This window comes from Myxocyprinus asiaticus, chromosome 8 (assembly GCF_019703515.2).
Source record: "Myxocyprinus asiaticus isolate MX2 ecotype Aquarium Trade chromosome 8, UBuf_Myxa_2, whole genome shotgun sequence".
Lineage (NCBI taxonomy): Eukaryota > Metazoa > Chordata > Actinopteri > Cypriniformes > Catostomidae > Myxocyprinus > Myxocyprinus asiaticus.
Genome location: NC_059351.1, coordinates 3772512 through 3796071, shown reverse-complemented (window position 1 = coordinate 3796071; position 23560 = coordinate 3772512). Strand labels below are relative to the sequence as shown.

Sequence of the window (23560 nt, the reverse complement as noted above, 5' to 3'; positions counted from 1 at the left end):
CAATTAAAGGTTAATTTCCCACACCTGTGGCTTTTTAAATTGCAATTAGTGTCTGTGTATAAATAGTCATTGAGTTTGTTAGCTCTCATGTGGATGCACTGAGCAGGCTAGATACTGAGCCATGCGGAGCAGAAAAGAACTGTCAAAAGACCTGCGTAACAAGGTAATGGAACTTTATAAAGATGGAAAAGGATATAAAAAGATATCCAAAGCCTTGAAAATGCCAGTCAGTACTGTTCAATCACTTATTAAGAAGTGCAAAATTTGGGGATCTCTTGATTCCAAGCCAAGGTCAGGTAGACCAAGAAAGATTTCAGCCACAACTGCCAGAAGAATTGTTCGGGATACAAAGAAAAACCCACAGGTAACAGTGTTAAAGACAGTGTGGTTGTTTCAAGGAGCACAATACGACAATACTTGAACAAAAATGAGCTGCATGGTCGAGTTGCCAGAAAGAAGCCTTTACTGCGACAATGCCACAAATAAGCCCGGTTACAATATGCCCGACAACACCTTGACACGCCTCACAGCTTCTGGCACACTGAAATTTGGAGTGACTAGACCAAAATAGGCAAGGCCTATAGTGAAAAGAATAACATCCCCACTGTGAAGCATGGTGGTGGATCACTGATGTTTTGGAGGTGTGTGAGCTCTAAAGGCACGGGGAATCTTGTGAAAATTGATGGCAAGATGAATGCAGCATGTTATCAGAAAATACTGGCAGACAATTTGCATTCTTCTGCATGAAAGCTGCGCATGGGACGCTCTTGGACTTTCCAGCACGACAATGACCCTAAGCACAAGGCCAAGTTGACCCTCCAGTGGTTACAGCAGAAAAACGTGAAGGTTCTGGAGTGGCCGTCACAGTCTCCTGACCTTAATATCATCGAGCCACTCAAGGGAGATCTCAAACGTGCGGCTCATGCAAGACGACCAATGACTTTGCATGACCTGGAGGCATTTTGCCAAGACGAATGGGCAGCTATACCACCTGCAAGAATTTGGTGCCTCATAGACAACTATTACAAAAGACTGCACGCTGTTATTGATGCTAAAGGGGGCAATACACAGTATTAAGAACTAAGGGTATGCAGACTTTTGAACAGGGGTCATTTCATTTGTTTCTTTGTTGCCATGTTTTGTTTTATGATTGTGCCATTCTGTTATAACCTACAGTTGAATATGAATCTCATAAGAAATAAAAGAAATGTGTTTTGCCTGCTCACTCATGTTTTCTTTAAAAATGGCACATATATTACCAATTCTCCAAGGGTATGCAACTTTTGAGCACAACTGTAGGAAATAGTGAATGAATGAACGATTTCAGACACAGCCACTCTCTTCACAATTCGATCACCTTGCGCCCGGACATCTCTCACGTGCGTGCCCTGCACACTTCGCTTTGCGTGCGCAGAAATGCTGTCTGTTTGCACACCAGTTGTCAATCATGCACATTTTTTCACTGTGCGGCGCAAAGAAAGTGTTTCACTTTGAAGAGCTTGACGCTGCAGCAGTGATGGACTTGGCTTGAGTGACAGTCTGTGACAGCGCGCGCAGCTGTGTGAACTTCCGCTATTGAAAAAATCCCATTAAAAAACTCTTAATAAATTATGCATGAATTTAAATTAAACTCAGTAATGAAATGAAAGGAACTCTGCACATTGTTCATTCGAAATTTACTTGAGTGAGAGTAAAAAGTATCCACTTATAACCCTACTCTAAAAGTATTTTTGTAGTAATGTAGTAATGTAATGTAGAACATTACTACCCACCTCTGCACTAGACACAAAAACATTATTGACGCCTTGAAAGACCCTTCTACATGCATATGTTTACAAATCCTTCGGGGTTAAAAAAAAAAGTTTCAGAACAATTGTGACAGCCTACACACATCAGGAAATGAGTGAAACACAAGTTTATATCACACTTTAACATCGGAAGTGTTTCGCTTATGTTTAATACTTGTTTATAAATAAATTAAGCCACACAAAGAGTGAAAATAATTACTTTCATTAGTCTCATCTGAATTTGATTTATACATAAATATGCCATTTCAAGGTCATTCTTGGACAGAGAAGTTTCTTTATCATTCACTGACAAATAAATACTGGCTATGGTATTGTAAATTGTGAATGAGTAGTGAGCATTCATCAGCAACAGTGTTCTCATTCCAGAAGGTTCTAGGAATTTTATTTCAGAGCAGTCATCAGAGGATTCGTAAAGATTGGTACGTCTTTAATGCTGTACTTGTACGTAAAAGTACTTACGCATTAGATGCTGTGAATATGTTGATATCGTACATTTGTACACTTTTGTAGTGAACCTATACTAAGCAGAGAAAGGAAACTATAAAAGAGAATATAAAATGGACTGGGTATGAAAGTAAAGACTGTTCACATAAGTGTTTTTTTTTTTTTTTTAAATAGTCTTGATATGTGTTTTTATTCCTCATGGTAGGGCCAGTATTCGTTTTTCTTTTCAAGAGTGCTCTCACACTTTCTGACTGGATTTTCATGTTGAAATGAAGAGCGGAAACCTTCATCACACTCAATTTACACAGACATGGATTTTCAGAGCACAGAAAGCCCAAGTCTTATCAGTCAAACTGAAATAAGCACATGATGGATCCAATTGCAAATCAACAATGAAAACACTTGGAAGTGACAGACACATGGACACATGAAAGGAAGATCATATAAAGAGAAGCAGACACAGATACTCACCACATCTATGATTTGAAGCAGTGTGAGTCCCAGCTCCACCACTATGGGTGCAGAATCATTGAGCACAGGTCTTTCAAGCCTGTTATAGTTATCCATCAACTCCTTATACAGCTTCCGCTGATGCTCTCCCTGTAACGAGTCTACAAAGAAAGAAAGAAAGAAAGAAAGAAAGAAAGAAAGAAAGATAGAACGATAGATAGAAAGAAACAAAGTTAACACCCAATTCACAAGAGGCAGATGGGTTGGAGATAAATTATTAATTAACAAATTTGATTGCCTCAGGCTCATCAACTGAGACTAATTCCCTGAGGGACTTTGCTGTTGTCCTTTAGATAAAAACACACAGAAAGGACAGCCTGGGAAAAAATGGAATATTGATGTAATTCTACAGTGTACCAGCCATTAAAATATTAATAACAGACACCCTCCTGCCAAAAATGGACTCGAGTCCCCTGATGTGTACAAATGGGATTTACTCAAATGTAAGAAAGCGATGCAATAGAGAGATGAAATGGAAAATGTAAACAAAATAATGGATGGCATAATATAGGCAGTCCAGGATGATTCGGTGTGGATAATTTAATTTTCTTGGAACATCTACGATGATGTCTACATTTAGATTTAGAGCTTTGAGTATGGTTATGCTGTTACATAAGCAGAATTTCCTTCGTAAATCAAAAGAAAAAATTCACATTCCAAGACAGAGACATCATTCACACTCTCCTGACTCTGCATATGAGGAAATGGTCATATTAAAGGTATAGTTCACCCAAAAATGAAAATTCTCTCATCATTTACTCACCCTCATGCCCTCCCAGATGTGTGTGACTTTCTGTCTTCTGTGAACACAAATTAAGATTTTAGAAGTTTTTCTCAGCTCTTTTGGTCCATACAATGTAAGTGAATGGGTGCCAAAATTTTGAAGCTCCAAAAATCACATAATGCTGCATAAAAGTAATCCATACAACTCCAGCGGTTAAATCCATGCCTTCAGAAGTGATATGATAGGTGTGGGTGAGAAACAGATCAATATTTAAGTCCATTTTTACTATAAATTAACATCCCTGCTCAGTCAGTCTCCACTTTAACTTTCACATTCTTCTTCTTGTGTTTTTGGTGATTGATATTCTTCATGTATATCGCCCCCTACTGGGCAGGGAGAAGAATTTGTAGCAAAAAAGGACTTAAATATTGATCTGTTTCTCACCCACACTTATATCACTTCTGAAATATAGATTAAAACACTGGAGTCATATGGATTAGTTTTATGATGACTTTATGTGCTTTTTGGAGCATCAAAATGTTGGTACCCATTCACTTGTATTGTATGGACCTGCAGAGCTGAAATATTCTTCTAGAACTCATAATTTATGTTCTGCAGAAGAAAGAAAGCCACACACATCTGGGATGGCATGAGGGTGAGTAAATGATGAGAGGATTTTCATTTTTGGGTGAAGAGCATTTGTTCTGTGAATCTGTAAATGATTGTGTGTCTTGCTGTGACTGAGAGACAGTAACTGGGTGAACAGATTAAGTTTTTAAGATTAATGCTCAGTCTTGTTTTAAATGAACAAAACCTACCTCCCTAACCTAAACCTTAAACCTAAACCATACCAATAGTGTAATAAAAACAAATGTTTTATGAAAAACAGATATCTTTTAAGGTTATTGCTCTATCGAGTTTTAAATACACAAAACTGATGTTGCTACCTAAATCTTCAAACTAAACCTAATCGGTACTATCATAAAAGCAAATGTGAGGTGAAAAACCTACGTTATTTTGTCGTGCTTTTTTGACACTTATGTTGACTCGCGTGCTCTTCTGGACTTGTACCAGGTCCTCTATGTTGAACGAGCCACGTTAAAGTTATTGTGCAAAACATTTACTTGTAAGTATCAATAGTAACTTGATTCTCTGAGACCAGGTTGCTTACAGTATGTAAATTGAGAGAGATTTCTTTTGTGAGTTTGTTCATGTGTGCGTGTGTGTGATGGTATGTTTACTGTGAATGTATCATGTGTTGTATGTGTGAATTAATGATTAAAGGGATCATGACGTGTGGAATCAAAATTCCTTGATCTTTTAACATATAGGAGGTCATTGTACTATAAAAACATACTGTAAGTTTCAGAACTCAAAACTTTCTCCTCACTGCAAAAAGAGCATATGTTGAAACCATGTTGTGAAAACGACTCGTTCTCTACTTCCGTTATATTGTAATGTCACACTGTGGTAGACATTTCCATCTGACCGCCTCCACATCAACATGCCAATGCCTACTTAACCTTTAATCACCTCCGTAGCCACCCAGTAGTGGTGAGCAGTGAAACAGCAAGAGCAGGTCAGTCAAGAGCAGAGAGCCAATCAGAACAGTGGGCGTTTACTGTCAAGTCTTAAAGGAGAAGCAGCACCAAAACAGAGTGTTTCTGACAAAGGGTCAAAATGAGGGAGTAAAATGATAATGTTTTACAAATATGTGAATGTTTGTTTTTTATGTTGTTTTTTTGAATGTTGTGGCTCTTTATTAAAATAATTAAAAAAAGGCATGTCATTACCCCTTTAAGCACTCTCCTGCTACCTCATGCTATCTTAGAAAATTCTTCAACAAGCAGCTCACATGAAATTCGTTCAACATGACTTACTGTTTTGAATTAATGCACTGATGCAAATTCTTTGCATTTTGATGCAAGATATGCATCACATCAGTTTCAGTACTGCCAACGATAAAAGCATGCTGTGGATTTTTATCGTGACTTCTCACATAACTTCACTGGTGTTAGAAATAGGTCTTGGAATTCTTTAGTATTAATTTTATGTTTAGAAGAAAAAAGAATATGCTCATTTCATTTTGTTTATTGCCTAGATTTTAGTCAAGGTACTGTATATAACTTTGTGGTTTAAAGGAAAAACATTTGTTTGATATTAAAGCACTTTCTCCTATCCCACCTTATATGCAGTGTCAACTATAAGCAAGCCATTCATATGTTTATTTGCCCACAAAATTAACACTGTGGTTCTGCTGCGCTATCAAAACATTGCCCTGTTTGTTTGAGTCTCCCTACCAGCTTGACACTACTACGCTGGCTCAACTAATGGTGTGAGTTTGGGGCAGAACCATCTTTTGTCTGGCCAAAGGCAGACGCTGGACTCTGGGAAACCTGTTCCATGTGGTGACATTCATGGCACAGAAGTTAAACACTTTAAGGACCAACATGTAAAATCAGTAGCTTGTTAATTTATGTAGACACTAGATTAAAAGCTTGCTTGCTTAAACCAATCAGAATATTTTAGATTTTGTATAAATGATTGCAGCATTTATTTTATTATTATTATTATTATTATTATTTTATTTTCATCTGTACATTACATATACTGTCTGAATGCTTATTATACATTTTGGCCTAAGTTAAATTATATGTGGCATCTTTTCTAGTGCATAGTAATGGCAATGATCACTACATGTTTGAATTAATTATAGGTGTACTGCACATTATATTTTCTTTTAATCTCTTATACTAGGCTACCATAAAAAGCATTTTCATCTCTCAGTATGGTGTCCCTTTCTCCCCACAATTCTAATTGCTGATGATGCCTGTAAAATACTGCACTCTTCTGCAAATGTCATGCAAGCATTTCAATGCATTTAGAATAATCTTAGCAGCAGAATACAGGGTATGTCAAGCAGCAGGATACAGGCTGGGCTTTATAATGCTCCTATTTGAAAGCTGCTTTGAAAATGTACTTTCTACACTGCAAAATCAATGTCCAAAAACAAGGGGGGAAACTATATTAAAGGATACAAGTTAAGCTCAATCAACAGCATTTGTGGCATAATATTGATTCCCTCAAAAATTCATTTTGACTCGTTCCTCTTTCTCTTTGAAAAAGAGTGACAGTGAGGCACTTACAATGGAAGTGAATGGGGTAAATGTTTTATGTTAAAATACTCACTGTTTCTAAAGTATAACCACGTACAAGACATACAAATATGATTGTAAAAATGATTTTAGTGTGATAAAATCACTTACCTCTTCTGTGTAAAGTTAAAGCCAATTTTACAACTTCGTTACCATGATGATGTAATGTCAACAAAACCTAAAATCCTCAAATGACTGTCAAAATGACGATTTAAACCACTTTACAGCTCAAATAATACACAAGTTTTAACAGAAGAATTAATACAAGTGATTTAAGTGTCACATTTCTGTGTTTAAACCCTCCAAAAAATGTCCCCATTCACTTCCATTGTAAGTGTCTCACTGTAACGTCGATGTTTGCTTTTTCTTTAAAGAAAAGGAGGAACGAGTCAAAATAATTTTTTGTGGTAATCAGTGTTGTGCCACAAATTCTGTCGATTGAGCTTAACTTGTATTGAACCCGGAATATTCCTTTAAGAAAAAAAAAGAAAAAAACTGCCAATGGTGTGAGAAATTTCTACTTGATAAGACTTCTTGAAACAAGAAAAAACTCTTGTCACAGAAATGTTATAGTCGTAAAATAAGATAAAATCCTAGTCATTTCCGATATTGTGACTAGGTTGAAGCAGTACAAAGTAAGCCTTCTTAAAAACATGGCAAAAGTAATTAGTCTATAAATAAGTCTATCATTTTTAAAATACATTTTACATTTAAATTTGAATTTGTCCACACTTATAATAAATATGAACTTTTAAAGTGCGCCAGACATAATCCGAGGGAAAGATTTGTTTTAAAATAAATAATATAGTCTTAAAATTTGCATTTATCAGCCTAAATCAATGTAGCCTGTAGCGCTAAAAAAATATATATATATATATAAAAAAGACACTGTCTCCTGTGAATAGTTTTGAAAAACATAGTAATTGCAATAAATCACTGAACAACATGATGGTCGCTGCTTTTTTACAAAAACAACAATTTGGAAAAGATTGGTTCGGTGTGTTTCACACACAAACATCAAACACAGCATGGAGGTCTGACAGTGGAGGAAGCAACAGATTATTCAGCACTATGGGCTCTATTTTCTTGACTGCACTAGGCTCAGTGCTAAGCACAACGACTGTGTGCTAAGTCTTATCCAAAATTTACAAAGCACAAGTCTGCGTTGGTATATGCGCACAAACTGTGGGCGTACAGAAATTAACCATAAAACATAAACCAGAGAAACATACAACAAATATACAGTACAGTACATTACAAAACAATGAACAATGGGAGAGAAGCAAGCAGTTGAGACATGGGCGAGCAGGATGAGCGCCAACAGTCCCAGAGAGACTGATAGAGAGCACATACATTTTGTTCCGGAACAACGCAGGCAACGATACAGTCACAGAGCAGGGGATATATTGCATACAGCCCATTTACCCTACACTAACCAAATTCTTATGAATGGGCTGTCTTCATTTATATAGACGTTGCTAGACATATATAATAGGACACTGATGGTTCAATAACCAGTGAAGAACCTCAGAATTAACTTGCACGAAAATATCACAACTTCATGTCCATACCCACTGACTTTGCGCGTATGACGTATGACATAGCGCTGCGCTTAAGGCATAACGCTCTTAAAACAGAGCCTATGACTGTAAAGGATTACAGCCCATGACGAGACGGACTGACACTCTTAGCAAGGTCCCTACTGAGAGGAGATTACAGATTCTATCAGAGGCAACACATTAATTTCTCCTTTGTTCTCTAACATAAGCCATTAGTAACAAGAGACAACTACCAAGATTTCTTTTGATTCCTCTAAAAATGAACCATTATACAAGATGATTGCAGTGATGTGTAACAGAATAAGTGTTTTCCCATCTCAACCTGAGGGCTGATGCAGTTTCTGTAAAGTAGGTATGCAGCATATACAACGCATAGGCAATGGTCGCTGAATCAAACTCATAGGGGAGGGGGAGGAGTGGGGAGGGAAATGGGGATCCAAGCTGAAAGATTACAAAAGGTGACATTTATTATGCAATTTCAAATCACAGAAAGACAACATGTTGCCAAAAAAACGGAAAAACTGTATCTTCTATCTTAGGCTAAAGTCAATATTTGTAACCTGTCCTGCTCGACCTGTTATGAACGGGATTCAAACCAGCGTCTCCGGCATGGGAGACAGGCGCACTAACAAGAAGGCTAAAGGCTCCAGCCTCTAGTAGCAGTCGCTAGTGCGCTTCTTGAGGCCAGGGGAGTGAGGTTGACACATACCGCACAGCTATCACATTCCAGCTGGCTCCCTGTTACATACTGTATGCATGTCTCTTGATAACAATTTAGGTTGGATGGAATGAAATTCAGTGGAATGCTATGTTAGTGGTGATCAGCAGCACCCTAAATTTGTAGCTGGGTGACATCGATGGATGTCGAATGGCGGCTGCGGTGTGCGTACATTCATAGAAAACAGTGGTTTCAAATTTTAGGCTGCTGTAAGTTGTCCGCCTTTCGTGTCCATTGTGCAATCCCCTTGGGGCTGCTGTGTTTCAGACTAACTCTGTCCTGGTCACATCTATGAAGTTCTGCTTCAAGACCCAGATTTTACATTGGACATCCAGTTGGAACCTAACACAGTCCTTGTAAATGTATCAAATAAATAAAAATGTCCTTAAAATAAAGAAATTAAATAAAATTGCAGTTTATCAATTTTAACGTTAACTGCATAGGCCCGATAATATGCAGAACTATTAACGTTAACATAATGTGGAAAATTACAATCATGGCACAAACCATGATTGCCATTATTATTGCATGTGGTCCCATATAATTTAACACTGTGATTTAATGAGGGCCTGGGTAGGTCTCCTAAGCATCCTGATTGGCCCGGTTGCTAGGGAGGGTAGAGTCACATGGGGTAACCTCCTCATGGTCGCAATTAGTGGTTCTCGCTCTCAATGGGGCATGTGGTGAGTTGTGCGTAGATCGCGGAGAGTAGCATGAGCCTCCACATGCTGTGAGTCTCCGCGGTGTCATGCACAGCGAGCCACGTGATAAGATGCACAGATTGAATGTCTCAGAAGCAGAGGCAACTGAGACTTGTCTTCCGACTCCCAAATTAAGGTGAGTAACCGCACCACCACGAGGACCTACTTAGTAGTGGGAATTAGGCATTCCAAATTGGGGAGAAAAGGGGAGAAAAATAAAATTAAAAAACCCCACTGTGATTTAATAATCAAACACGTTCGCGCTTCCTGCACTACCTCACAAAATCTCTTTAACAAGCAGCTCACATAAAATTCAAGAGTCCACATTTAATGCACTCTTAGTCACATTTTTTTTTTTTTTTTTTTTTTTTTAACCTTGTATAGTTTTGGTCATGGTTTTTCAATTTGAGGAAATGTCTCTCAACCTGTGCATGTTGATATCTGCCTAATATGGCAAACTTGTACCAAGTAAAGAATGAATTTCAAACACAAAATGCTACAGAGTTTTTTCTTGGATGCACAGCCTTACACGTCAACAACAGAAGCTTATTAATTTGCTATTGTAACTATACACATTTATACGGTTAGTTGCATTTTATTATTTATTTGCATTTAGCATTGTTTTTCCACTGCTGTCCAAGACCTTTCCAGAACAAACCAGCAACCTTTTTTTTTTTTTTTTTGCTCATGACCAACCAGTTGTAAACCACTGATCTATGGGGGACATAAAAGCCTTTAAGTCACATTTGTTCAATTTCATTACTTATTTAAACTCTTTCTCCCACTGGCCAGCACAATCTCATTACTATGTACAGTATGTGCTGTCAGTGATTAATATCTTTACATCCAAAGAATTATGAGCATTTATGAGCAAAGCATAAACAAAAGACCATTAATTACATTTCATATGTCAAAACAAAGTCACACATTTCACACAAAGTAAAAAAAAAAAAAAAGTGTGAAGTTAAAAACTGTACAAACAGGAGCTGTGAAACACAATGTAGGCCAGAGCGACATTACATATTTAAACACACTAGAACAATATTGTCACTTCAGCCAGCCTGGGAAATAAGCACACACTGAATTTTTCCTCACACCTCACTTGAGTGCTAGCATACGGTGCTAAACCCCGAACAACAATCAGGGAGACTCCAGGGTGGAGCATGAGGTCAGCAGTCTCACAGAGTCTGAACCCGACAGTGATGATGTGATGGGTGATTTATTGAAATTCATGCAAAGCTGTAACATAATAACACATTGAGTGTTCAATGGGAGCTTTGTAACTGTGACACTGGTAAAAAAGTGAAAAGTAGACTGAATGTGGAAAGATATTAGAGGTTAGTTTAAAGAAAAAGATAGAGCTGAAAATAGCGGAAAATTTTGCACTGCAAATAATAATTTTCTTAATCATAAAATACTGAAATGTCCATAACATTTTTTTTTTTTTTTTACTTCACATAAGATACTGTATTAAGACTTGTATTTATAGAATATATCTTAAATCAGGTTTCTTTTTCTTACCCCACTGGTAAATAGTTTTTTTCCTCCTTGTTTTCAATTTAACATCATTTTGTGAGGTTTAATCTTCTGAGATTCAGTTTCAATCAGTTCTTCACGCAAAGCAATCCTGTGAATTTACAAGACTTGGTATACAGCACAAAAGTGGTATGGGCCACCTTAATGATACTTTTATGGTGCTTTTGTGTCCTTTATGAAGCTTGAAACCTCCAGTCTCCTTACATTGAAACTGTATGGAAAAGAGCTACCAGAACATTCTTCAAAATGCCTCCTTTTGCAGAAGAAAGAAAGTCATACCCATTTGTAATGACATGAGGGTGAGTAAATAATGGCAGAATACATTTTTTGGGGTAAACAATTCCTTTAAAATAAGAATTAAAAAAAATGCATTTAATTTTGTCTGTAGTTACACTGTTACTCTTACCCCCCATACCCCGATAGACGGAATAAAGCTCTCTTTTTCTCTGATAACATCTTGTGTTGGAAAGGATCAGAGGCAGATGTTCTTTGCATGTATGTGTGTGTGTGTTTGTTCACTCACAGTGAAGGCCTTTTATGGGGATTTATGTCAATCTAAGTATGATTATGGCAGCACAAGTTAAATCTCAAAGCTCAGATCGGAATCAGAAAAGCTGTAAATTTGCCGTAATCTCCTGGCAAACTTGTGATGGGAAAAATGACCCATTTTATTACTCTCCTTCTCCACTGAGGATAAAGAGCAAATTATTTTATATGGAAACCTGATCAGGAACAAGATATTCTTTGACTCAAACATCAAATTATCCGGTCTAATAACACACCAAATATTTCACCTCATGCGTGTGGAAAAAAGAGAGGGAGGAAAACAGAAAGAAAGAGCAAATCCCTGTGGAATAAATGGGTCAGCTCACTCTCTGTAGGATTGTGTTGTTGTCCAGATAAGCAATGAACGTCTGGCTTTGAAAGCTGAATAGGTATCACATCACTCTATCCCTGATGAAAAATAAGATAGGGGGTTGAGGGGTGAGGGGGGATAAACAAAGCATTGTTTCCAAATTGATCCATTCAATAATGGCAGTAGTAGGGAACAGGGGGTAGAGGAGAGAGAACATGGGTTAGGAGACACATTTCCTGGAAGGTGACAAATCCCTGATTCTCATGCTTTCTAGTACCTGAATGTGGTCAAACTTTGTTTAGAGTGTGGTGCACAAGTGCTCATATCGCTTCAAGGTTTGCTTTCATGTTACATTGTGAAAGGATCAAACAATCCACCCTGAAATATGCCACACAAAAATCTGAAATTATTTGAAATGAGTGTGCAGTAGATGACATACAGCACAAGGTTTGACGAACTTTATTATATAGTTAGTTTCTCTGGTTTTTAGGTGTGTGTCAGGGTTAAGTACAAGCTGTCACCTGTCACAGATGACAACTAATATATGTATGGGATAATGTACAGTCAGCCGGTTGTTATCGCAAAATAAATCCGACAGGGTGATCAGGACCCCAACGTGCTTAACACATGGCTATTAACCAAAATAAATAAATACATGGACATTTTATATTGATTTGTGTTGAAATTATGTAATTATGTGGGAATAAATACTAAATCACTGAACATATGAAATCCACCTTGGGTATGCGTCAGAGTTCTATTGGTGTTTATTTTGTAATTAATGAATGTTGACTTCTCATTATGGGCAAGACTCATTCAAGACTACTTGCCGAATAAATAAATGCATGTGAAACATTGATTTGAGTTGAAATTATTTTAATAGCTTACTTGTAGAGATCACACAATGATCCAAGAAGCAGGAAAGATGGCTCGCAATACCTGGATGAGCGGTCTGATACGTGGAGGTGCGGTTGTTACAGAGAAATATCAGACCGCTAGATGGCGCCATTGATCAATAAGAATTGAGTATTCCAGAAAGCCCATAAAGGCTAATAAGGGCTGTCGATTTAATGTGATTAATTATATACAAATATTGTGTTAAAATAAAGTAGTTAATCATCCCCCATTACGACAGCCCTAATATATATATATATATATATATATATATATATATATATATATATATATAGTATATATGAATGTATGTATGTGTGTGTCCAAATGTAGTCTCACAGAACAAGACTTTTCAACTGTCTGCATGCAGTCTTCCCAACAACTGCCCACTTAGACAGGAAGGGGCCATCTGACATTTTTGTTTTCAAAATTTTTTAAGTCTTGCCAATTGTGGAGGCAGGTAAAGCTGAAATTGATGATAGGCCTACCACGGTAGGACCGCTGTGCAAAAGAGGAAACAATAGCTCCAAAGACTCAATCAAGGAATGACACAGCTGTTTCTGGAAAGTGATTTTATTTTATTTTAATTTTTTTCCTGTTTGTGAGTGCTGTTCGTGCTCTGGAGAACCATTGTAATTTAGGACTCTTTTTTTTTAGGACAGGTACCTCTACAACAGCTGTCTGTGTTTAGGCTAAATGCAAAACTCATTTTACAGAATGGATAGTTCCAACTCTAAATTCTGTCTGGATGTGTCACGCTCAAAGCTGATGTAAAATAGCCTGAATATGTGCACCTTTGTTTGCACATCAGTTCAGTTCTATTTGTCATGTTGTTATTTCTTGGCAACTGAAAATAGCCTTCAGTTAGGTTTATGAATTATTACCTGTCACAATAATTGTTTATTCGTATTGTCTTACACCAGTAATAAAAAAAAAGTAAAAAATAAACTATGATAGCACTCAAATCTGTTAATCACACAACTAATAATATCCATTTAAGAACGGAACAACACACAGTATACACATGATAATCCCCGAAATATACTTTTCCAGCTATTTTTGTATCTCCAAAATATGCCAAAGACATCAAGAGGAAAAACAAACAAACATCCAGATTAAATCACACCTGCAATCAAATCTAATTTTGTCCCGTAAAATCTGTGTGGGCTGAAACCTGAAAACATGCATGTTTAACATCACAAATTTCCCCCCACCCTGATGTTCAGCCTCTTATGTGGCTCAGTGAACAAAGCTTGAGATCACAAAATCTTGACCACACTTGTTGGTCTCAGAGGTGTATTACTCTTCACATTTATACTGTTTTGTATAAATGTGGAGAGTTTCTCTAATCTGCATGCTGACCACCTCTCTCTCTCTCTCTCTCTCTCTCTATGCCAAATGGTGTAAGCTGCTGGTCTATGGGATTTTAAGGTCATGGGTTAAATTCTAACCTTCCAGGACAGCTGGGGGTGTGGTGTGAATCTTGTCATAATGTTGGATAAAATGGCATTTTCCAATATTAGGAAAATACAGTGTTATTTAGCAGGAAATATCTTACGTTAAAAAAAATAGCAATCATGTCCATGAATATTATTTTTACATAGGAGGATTGACAAGAGTGCATGATCCAGGAATGGAGGGGCTCCTTATGTGGGAAAACTACATTTTAAAGGAACCTGCAAACTCTGCCTTAAATAAAATATGACTTTAGTTGGCACACATATGACCAGAGCCATAAATCGCAGTCATTTTGCTGAAACACTTAGGCTATTATAATCAGACCTGGCTAAATTTAAAGATGACCTCTGCAAGCAGTTCAGGGGAATCCCCCACCTTAAATGGTTAGATCTAAAAGCCACAAATATTTCCAGAACACAATGGTTTTAAGAGCTTCTGGCTGATAGTAAAGGAACTAAAGAACACCACGAGGCCGCTTTCATGTCTTATGAATGGCACAAATTGTCCTAAGAAGTAAAAGGCAGACTTATTGTTGTTTAAAAGTACCGAAATTAAGCCAACCATACACTTGATGCGCGCACGCACTTACAGTATAGCCCTTCTGCAATGAGTCACCTCCTCATAACGATAGATTATAAAGCTTTTCTTTTATCCTGTCCTTGCCATGCTTACTCGCATCTCACACTGGCACATTAACGAGCAGATCTAATGATGTTGAATGGTATTTATGTCAGTGCATGCTCGTGCGTTCTAGTTGCAGATGTTACTGGGGTTTTAAGAGGTCGTGGTGCTGCTAGGCAAATCGCACCCAGAAACTCTTGAAAGCTGTACACATTTTTTCATGCAGGGAAATTATTATCATTCACTCTAAGTAAATCTAAGTCATTATTTAAAACAATCTAATTCATAATATAAGTAGCATATGCAAGCAACGCAATTAATCAACCCCTTGCCTTAGGAATTGTCAATATTAATTGACAATATGCTAATGTTTGAGGACATCTAGAAAAAAAAAAAAAAGAAGAAAAAAAAAACAGATGTAAAAGCAACTCATTTAGATGCAATGTAGTCTACTCACAGGTATCATACTTTGCACTCACCTTTAATACAAAATGACGTCCATACAAACATTCCAAGCTGTAGAATTCCAAAATATCTTTGATTCTGCATCATTCCTGTGATAGAAATAGGTCCTTACAGAAACTACTAAACTTTGGTGTGCCAGCATCCGAGATGTGTCCTTAGGTACGCAACACTTGCGCGCGCTCTCTCTCTCTCTCTCTCTCTCTCTCTCTCTCTCTCTCTCTCACTCTCTCTCTCTCTACCTCGCATTCTCGCTTCCTTTTGATTTTAATTTCACAAATACCCTCACCGACTGCAATGCATGAGCATATCTATAAGCATAAACTATAATCAGCATGTCTTGACCAACTATGACCCATTAGCTTTCATTTTCGGTCTAATCAATTTCAGTTAAGGATCTAATCATTATGTATCACAACACATAAGCAATTTACGGGATTGACGCGCGCTCATATGCGTAAAGACGGCATCTGGACATGGGCTATCTGCCGAAATCATTTAACTCTGTTTACTTGGTGTGCGTAATATGCTGCAAGCACATGGGTGCTTGTAAAATAAGCATTCAAAAGTATTGGATCCTCTGGGATATTTTAAATATAAATACGTCTTATGTGTGTCTGTCAGCATTCTTCTTCATGAATTCATGGTTCCGTAGAATTTATAAAAAATGAGAGCATCATCAAGTGTTTTGGTGTACTAAATCTAAATGGTATTACATGCCTCTCGTCAATTAATTTTAGTGGTTAAAGATGTGATCTGATAATCCGAAGGTCGCTGTTTTATCCTCCGTACGGTGCGATTCATGATTCATGCCACCATTGTGCCCATGACAAAAGCGCTTAAAAACTCATGTTGCTTAGGGGACTGTCCCAGCATGGATAGCGCAGACCGGGGCTAGTTGTTAGACTTTTTACTCCAGTGGATATTTCTCAGGGGTTCTTTTTAAAAGTCGGCTTCACATAACTTGAAGTCTTGACTGTTAATATGCTTTGAATATCGTTATTGCCCTGAAAAAAAAAAAAAAAAAAATGGTACAGTAGACACAGCTACAGTTCAACGCATTTTACACACGCTGACTTTTTGTGTTGGGGTAAGTTGTCACTAAGGGGACTTGAGAATACAGTTAATCGTACAGTTAAGTTAAATAGACATTCAGTTTATTACAGTTCCATTTTTTTTTTTTTTTTGACTTTCTTCTGCAGAATACATACACAGTATTTTGAAGAATGTATGATGTCTTTTGTCCACACTGTGCAATGTAAGTCAATGGGGCCCAAAAATTTCAAGCTGTAAAAAAAGGCTTTAAGGCTGCATAAAAGTAATCCATACAATTTAAGTGGTTTAGTCCATGTCTTCTGAAGCGATACAATCACTTTGGGTGAGAAAGAGACCACAATTTAAGCCCTTTTCTTCTATAAATCTGGACATCTGCAATATCCTTGGCATGTTCATGAGAGAAGCTCGTTTACACACTTTCTCGTGCATGACACGTGTGCAGAGTGCTGTACACGAACCAGAGAAAGTATGGCCTGGTTTGCGGTTTAAAATGATAGAGTTGCGAGTTCAGTTTTTTGGAATACTTTAAAAAATGTACCATGGTCTCCATAAGGTTAATGGGAAACACTATAAATGAAAATGCAACATGTTAATGATGTATAATAATACCTGGCAACCACATGCAGATTCAAAGTAGGCTATCACAGTCTTGAGACTGTGTTCCAATTGGGCCGAATGTAAAAATTTGTGGTGAATATTGACGTATATTTCAGTCTCTTTCTCACCCAAAGCGATCGTATTATTTCAGAAGACATCGATTAAACCTTTTAAATTGTATGGATTACTTTTATGCCTTTATGTCCATTTTGGAAAGTTTTGGACCCCACAAAAACACATCATACTGTACACCCTTTAAAATATCTAAGTAGGTGTTCCGCAGAAGAAATAACTATGAACTATTCCTTTAATGACTTTCATATGATATGAAAACACTGTATGTTATTAGGTGTCACAAAGTTATTGTTGAGTCAGGAGCACAATGTTGTTTGCGGATAGTCTGGTGCTATATAATGGATTTGTACAGAAACTAATTTAAGTAGGTGGGTGTATTCACAATATAAGGAAGAACACTTTCCATATCCAATCAAATCTAGACCCATGTGATAAACAGACGAGAACCTGTTTATTATTTTACTCTTACAAAACAATTGTCATTAAAAACCATTTAAATTATGCTGTTTGATGTTACAGGCTAGCAACATTTAATTGGCTCTCGGAGCGCATATGGCTTTACAGTGTACTGCACTTTGCAGCTGCATGAATTGCAAACGGATTCATCACATGCTTGTTTTTCCGGCAGACGTTTGTTCTCAGACAGGACTATGAATGAGAGAACAAGGGATTGAATCTGACAGTCCCCAAAACCCTGTCGGTGGCAGACACCAGTATATGAGCTCTCCCCTTCTCTCCTTCTCACGGCATCCACAAGCTTTGCACAACTGTCTCACAGAATCAGACAAGAGCAGCTGGGGAAAAAAGACAAGCCTCATACGCTGTCAGCTTGACTCAGCGTGCATGGACTAACTCTTATTGCATGAAAATCAAAAGGCAGTTTTATCTTAGCAAAATAATAAGCACGTTATTGTCTTCTTTCTTCTCATTAAGGGGACATTCCCTCTTTTCTTACTTGCATATAGCCTTTAGCCATGTAGATTTCACATTCAGCCGAACTCATATACCCTATGGCTTATTAAAAATCCCTTTTGTCTCTTCCACCCAATAGTGTCTGGTCTATTAAAGGGATAGTTCACCCAAAAATGAAATTTCAGTCATTGTTTACTCCCCTCTGTGTAGTTATAACCCCATATGACTTTATTTCTTATTTCTAAACACAAAAGGGAGATCTTGTGAAAAATGTTGTGCTCAGTGACATCATACAATGGCAGTTTATGGTGATCACCTCTTCAAGCTTCAAAAGGATGCAAAAATATAATTCAGAAGTCTAATAAATTATTCCATGAGACTCATGATTGTTATGAAAGGATACAATAAGGTTTGGTGAGAAACAAACCGAAATCAAACTTATTATTTAGTGGAAATCATCACCGACCATTGCTGTCCTATGCGTGGTCATAAGAGTTCACAAAAACAGCAGGTAAGCTGCCCCCTGCTTGTGAGATTGTTGATCTAAAAACAGGTCCACCACAGGAATAGTACCAACAGAACACAACACAGCTGCACACAAACCAGAGAACAGAACTTACTAAACATGTCTGAAGAGTTTGTAGTCGAAGAGTAGATGCATTTCTATGCCATGCCTTATTTGTTTGAAACGGAGAGCTTTTTGTTGTCAAAATATTTTGTTGATTGCAAAAAGTTGTAGAAGTACGTCAAAAATCATGCCTTCACCGTTATGGATTATTCTTTTCTCCCCTTTTCTCCCCAATTTGGATGCACTCTAAGTCCTCGTGGTGGTGTAGTGACTCGCCTCATTCTGGGTGGTGGAGGACGAATCTCAGTTGCCTCCGCATCTGAGACCGTCAATCCGTGCATCTTATCACGTGGCTTGTTGAGCGCGTTACCGCTCACGCTGTTCTCTGCAGCATCCACGTGCCCCACCGAGAGCGAGAACCACATTATAGCGACCACGAGGAGGTTACCCCATGTGATTCTACCCTCCCTAGCAACCGGGCCAATTTGGTTGCTTAGGAGACCTGGCTGGAGTCACTCAGCACACCCTGGATTCGAACTCGCGACTCCAGTGGTGGTAGTCAGTGTCTTTAATCGCTGAGCTACCCAGGCCCCCACCTTTATGCATTTTTAAGATATGAGCAATAAAACATAGTGGCCCCATTTTTTTGGGGCCACCCTATATGTGTATATATGTACTGTATATATGTGTGTGTGTCTGTGTTAACAGAGACTGACATGATGTCCCCTCTGATTAACTGAGCATGCTCCTTTTAGCGGGTGACTCTGGGTATGGTCCTTTGCTGCTATCATGTTTCTATGGCAACTAACTGTAAGTGACAGCTTGGTTTTTTACATACTCTGTGAAAACTTGATTCTTACAGCTTGAAGTTGGCAACAAACTGTTTTATAAGGTACCAGAATTTCCCAGAACAATTTCCTGATACATACAATCCAAAGACCCAAAGCTTAAGTGTGAAGGACAAATAGTCCCGTCCCAAACTCACGCCATTGGTTGATCCAATCTTGCTGTTTTGGCCTAGTCAGGATGCTCAAACAAACAATGTTTTGTATTGTGCCACAAAGTCACTGAGGTTGTTATATTACGCTGGGATAAGAAAGAGTATTTTAAAAATATCAGCAATATCAGTTCATGTTAGATCAAGTGAACAGATCAATCATCAGGGACAGGTGGTACACAGAGGTGTAGTGGAAGACATTAGATGTATCTGAGAGAGTTGGGACAACGTCTGCTACATCTAGAATGTAGTGTTTTAACTAATTTCAGTGAACCACACAATGTTTCTTTATACCAGCTAAATTTCTCTAGTAATTAAAAGTTCTTCCAAAAGGGATGCTTGTCATAAAGATCATTGCATGCCCAGTTTCATAACTATAGGGTATGCTGCCATCTCTTGGTGATGAATGGGTAGTGTGTAAAAACCCTTTCGCTATCACCGTAATGCTAGCTTATCCTTTTCAAGGAATCCACAGGAAAAAAAAGTAGATTTCTATTCATTTAAACAGTCTATTTATTAAATTATTGTGATCTTTAAAAGATAATACAGTTTTTATAATAAGTACAGAACAATCCTCTTATTATAGACTTATGTATGGATAGATTAAGTTAGAACAAACCAGTCTGGTGCTTACATAGCTCAGTTACCAAGTACAGTAATGAAATATGAATGGTGTCCCATTCATACACCAAAACAATATATATATATATATATATAATGTAGTTTGTGAGTGTGGGTATTGTAAAGTAGGTTAGGGAAACTTGTAAGTTTGTTACCAGTGCTGTCACACCACATCTCCTCTACTGAATTATAGAAGAGGCGATGAAGTCAGACTATTAAAAATTGGAGGTTTCCGGAATTAGGTTTGTTTTAATTAAAGGACAGGTTCATTAAACACTTCTCATTTCTTTGTTTTAAATGACTTGACAGATGACCTGACTTGAAAACTGTTGTCACATCTTTGAAGACTAAACATGCATTTTGAGAACAATACATCCATACATTAAGAGCTGAAGTTATCATATATGTCTATCAATTTAATTTCATCTGATCCTATTACAGTATAAGCTAGTTTTCTTTCGGCTGACTTGCTCTCACTATAATATACACACTGGTGAGTATTTTAAGCCCATTGTGCAGTGCATATGTATAAGCAATCAAAAGCCGTTTTGCTCAACAGCTGGATTTATAATAGGATCCTAATTAGTTTGTTACTGGTCAAACGCGAATAGCATCAAACGTAAAGACAAAATATTATTTTATTTTTTTTAGCAACTTTGCAGAGATATTTCTCCATTTGTTTGATCACTGCTTTTGCAATTCGCTTAAAGGAATAGTTTACCTAAAAATGCATCATGTGCTACAAACAGTGCATTTTGCTAACAACAGTAGTGGTCTTACCAGTTCTTAAGCATAATATCAAATACATTTTTGATTACCAGTTGAAAAGTTGAAAATCATGTCTTTTCCCAGGAATGAGATCAGGCTGAGTGGCAGCAAGACTGTTTTGTCAGTGGCTGTCCCCATAGCTGAATGCTGAAGGCTAGATAGGAAGTTTTTCCTTCCCGTTAGCGCTACACCTGTGGTTTGCCAGACCCTCTCATCTTTCCAGGATTGTATGGAGGATTTGGTGAATTAATATATCAGACCTCTGTCATCACGTGTATAAGGCTTCTCCACCCTGGACATGGAGGGGTTGGAGAAAGACTGCCATTTCAGCAATGGAGGTTGCCTTAACCCTAAATCAGCACTGGGTTTATCAACCTCTGCTTCTGAGCTGCCTCAAAAAAACAAAACAATATATATATATATATATATATCTTATCGAAGAAAGTATCGAAATGCTGCGAGACAGAGAAAACAACTTATATTGTCACTCTTCTTCTGGCATACTTGACACAATTAAAGAAGGATATGTCAAGGGTGGAGGTCACAGAGCTGTGGAGGAAAATCTGCACCATCACAGATCTGGGGCTGGTTGAATCTGTTTTAGACTAGTCTTACTGTAAGGAAGACTTACTTAAAGGGATAGTTTACCCAAAAATCTAATAATTTTACTCATCATTTACTCACCCTCATGCTGTTTCAAACTCTTAAGGCTTTCTTTCTTCTGCAGAACACAAACAAAGATGTTTTGAAGGATTTATGATGTTTTATACAATGTAGGTCAATGGGGTCCAAAACTTTCAAGCTCCAAAAAGGACATAAAGGCAGCATAAAAGTTATCCATACGACTCGAGTAGTTTAATCCATGTCTTCTGAAGCGATATGATCACTTTGGGTGAGAAACAAAATAAAACTTTTGTTAGCTGTCTCTCCAATTTTCCAAAATGTTTTACTTTTAAGTCAGTTGCATTGAAACTTATTAAGACCTTATAAATTAAGACCAAAAAGACTGCATATTCCAGTGGCTAACTTCATTTACATTCTGTGTAAGAAGTGGAGCTGGAAGTGAAGGCTGTAAGTGAGGCAATGTATATTCCGTCTTTAGTGACACGCTGCTGGTAACTCCTCTTTCCCTCCCTACTGGGATTGTCCAAAACATGGAGAGATTCCAAACTGTATTTCAATGACCAGTTCTGTTATCCTTTTTAATTTTGCACTTGGTCCTCCTGCTCCCTTGCTTCCTACCTCCACCATGTTTTCAAATGATTTCTGGACATCTTTGGGCAACGGTTCGGGTGACCAACGACACCAGTAACTCATCCTCCATTATTGATTGTGTTTTTCACTATTTGCTCTAAATTTGTTCATTAAAATCCATTTGACAGCTATATATTCCTCTAACATGCTGTTTTTTTTAATGATTATTATTATTAGGGAAAACTGTATTGTGTGCCCACTGTTGGCAATTTTTCCAAAAAGTTGTTTAGTGCCTTACTTTTCTTATAATGCAATTCGATTTAGACTAACTTAGACTTAGACTTAACATAGTCTTGAGTTAATGGCTATGTTTATGCAACATGATTGGTCTGTCTGAGAGTGTACACACATACTGCCCTGAAGAGCTGAATGAAAGGTGTTACATAAGTGGCCACAGATGGGTGTCCCATAGATGTCCCTGCCGAAAAGACCACCATTGCTGGTCATCAGCTTAAGTTGTGTTTTGGGTGCTGATCCCTCAGCATGGGATGCTGGTGTGCTGGTGACCCCACCAAGCTTTTAGCTTAACCAGCTTCATCAGAAAGACCATGCTGGTCAACCAGCCTCACTATAGGCTTTGCTGGTGAAAAGCATGAATGTGGTGGTCCACCTCCTAGACCAGCACCAAATCAGCACTAGCCAGAGTAAACCAGCCTATAGACCTGCATGGGAATTGCATGCTGGTTCAGCTGGTCTTTTTAGTAGGGGCATCACCTATCTGCCTCAGATAGTGAACCTACATACAGTGGCGGAGGTAGGGGGTGGCTAGGGGTGGCCGTGGCCACCATGGACCGAAGCCTGGCCACCCCACATGCAATTTTTTGTATTGGGCACATTTAGATTTTTAGAGGTGGAATCGTCTCTGTACGACCGCCACACACAGGAGAATAACGTGCGCACACCAAGATCGCTGCACCTCTCCGTCCCGGGTGTCACTGTCTCCACTCCCCTCCGTTTTTCTACACCAACATCCATCAGGGACTAAAAATCTGAGTTCTGAGCAAAAGCTGTAATTTTTTGTTCTGGTTCAGAAGTTTCACAGCCTCCTTTCCAAAAGGTTACTGGTCTGAACAAAATAAAAGAATGGATAATAACATTCTTTTTAAAATGACAGTGCTCTGCGCTAAGGGGTGGATGATATATCAGGTGCAGTGTTGCCAGATCTCTCAAGAGAAACAAACAACCTGGTCTGGAAAAACAAGCTCAAAATATGCCACTTGTCTCACCAAAATAAGTGAAAATAAGCAGTTACATTTTTTTCCTGTG

At 37.9% G+C, this 23560-nt stretch overlaps 1 protein-coding gene across 1 annotated transcript in view; it reads right to left on the bottom strand.

Annotated features, from left to right (window-relative positions):
- The window catches only part of LOC127444546 (neuronal acetylcholine receptor subunit alpha-7-like), a 70844-nt gene extending 55069 nt beyond the window's left edge, over nucleotides 1–15775 (bottom strand). Inside the window, exons 1-2 of the mRNA XM_051703966.1 lie at nucleotides 15464–15775; nucleotides 2724–2863 (exon numbers count right to left, since the gene is read on the bottom strand). Of these exons, the coding sequence (XP_051559926.1) occupies nucleotides 2724–2863; nucleotides 15464–15536 (213 nt within the window). The 5' untranslated portion in view covers nucleotides 15537–15775. The remainder of the gene's footprint in view (nucleotides 1–2723; nucleotides 2864–15463) is intronic.
- Nucleotides 15776–23560: the final 7785 nt, after the last annotated feature.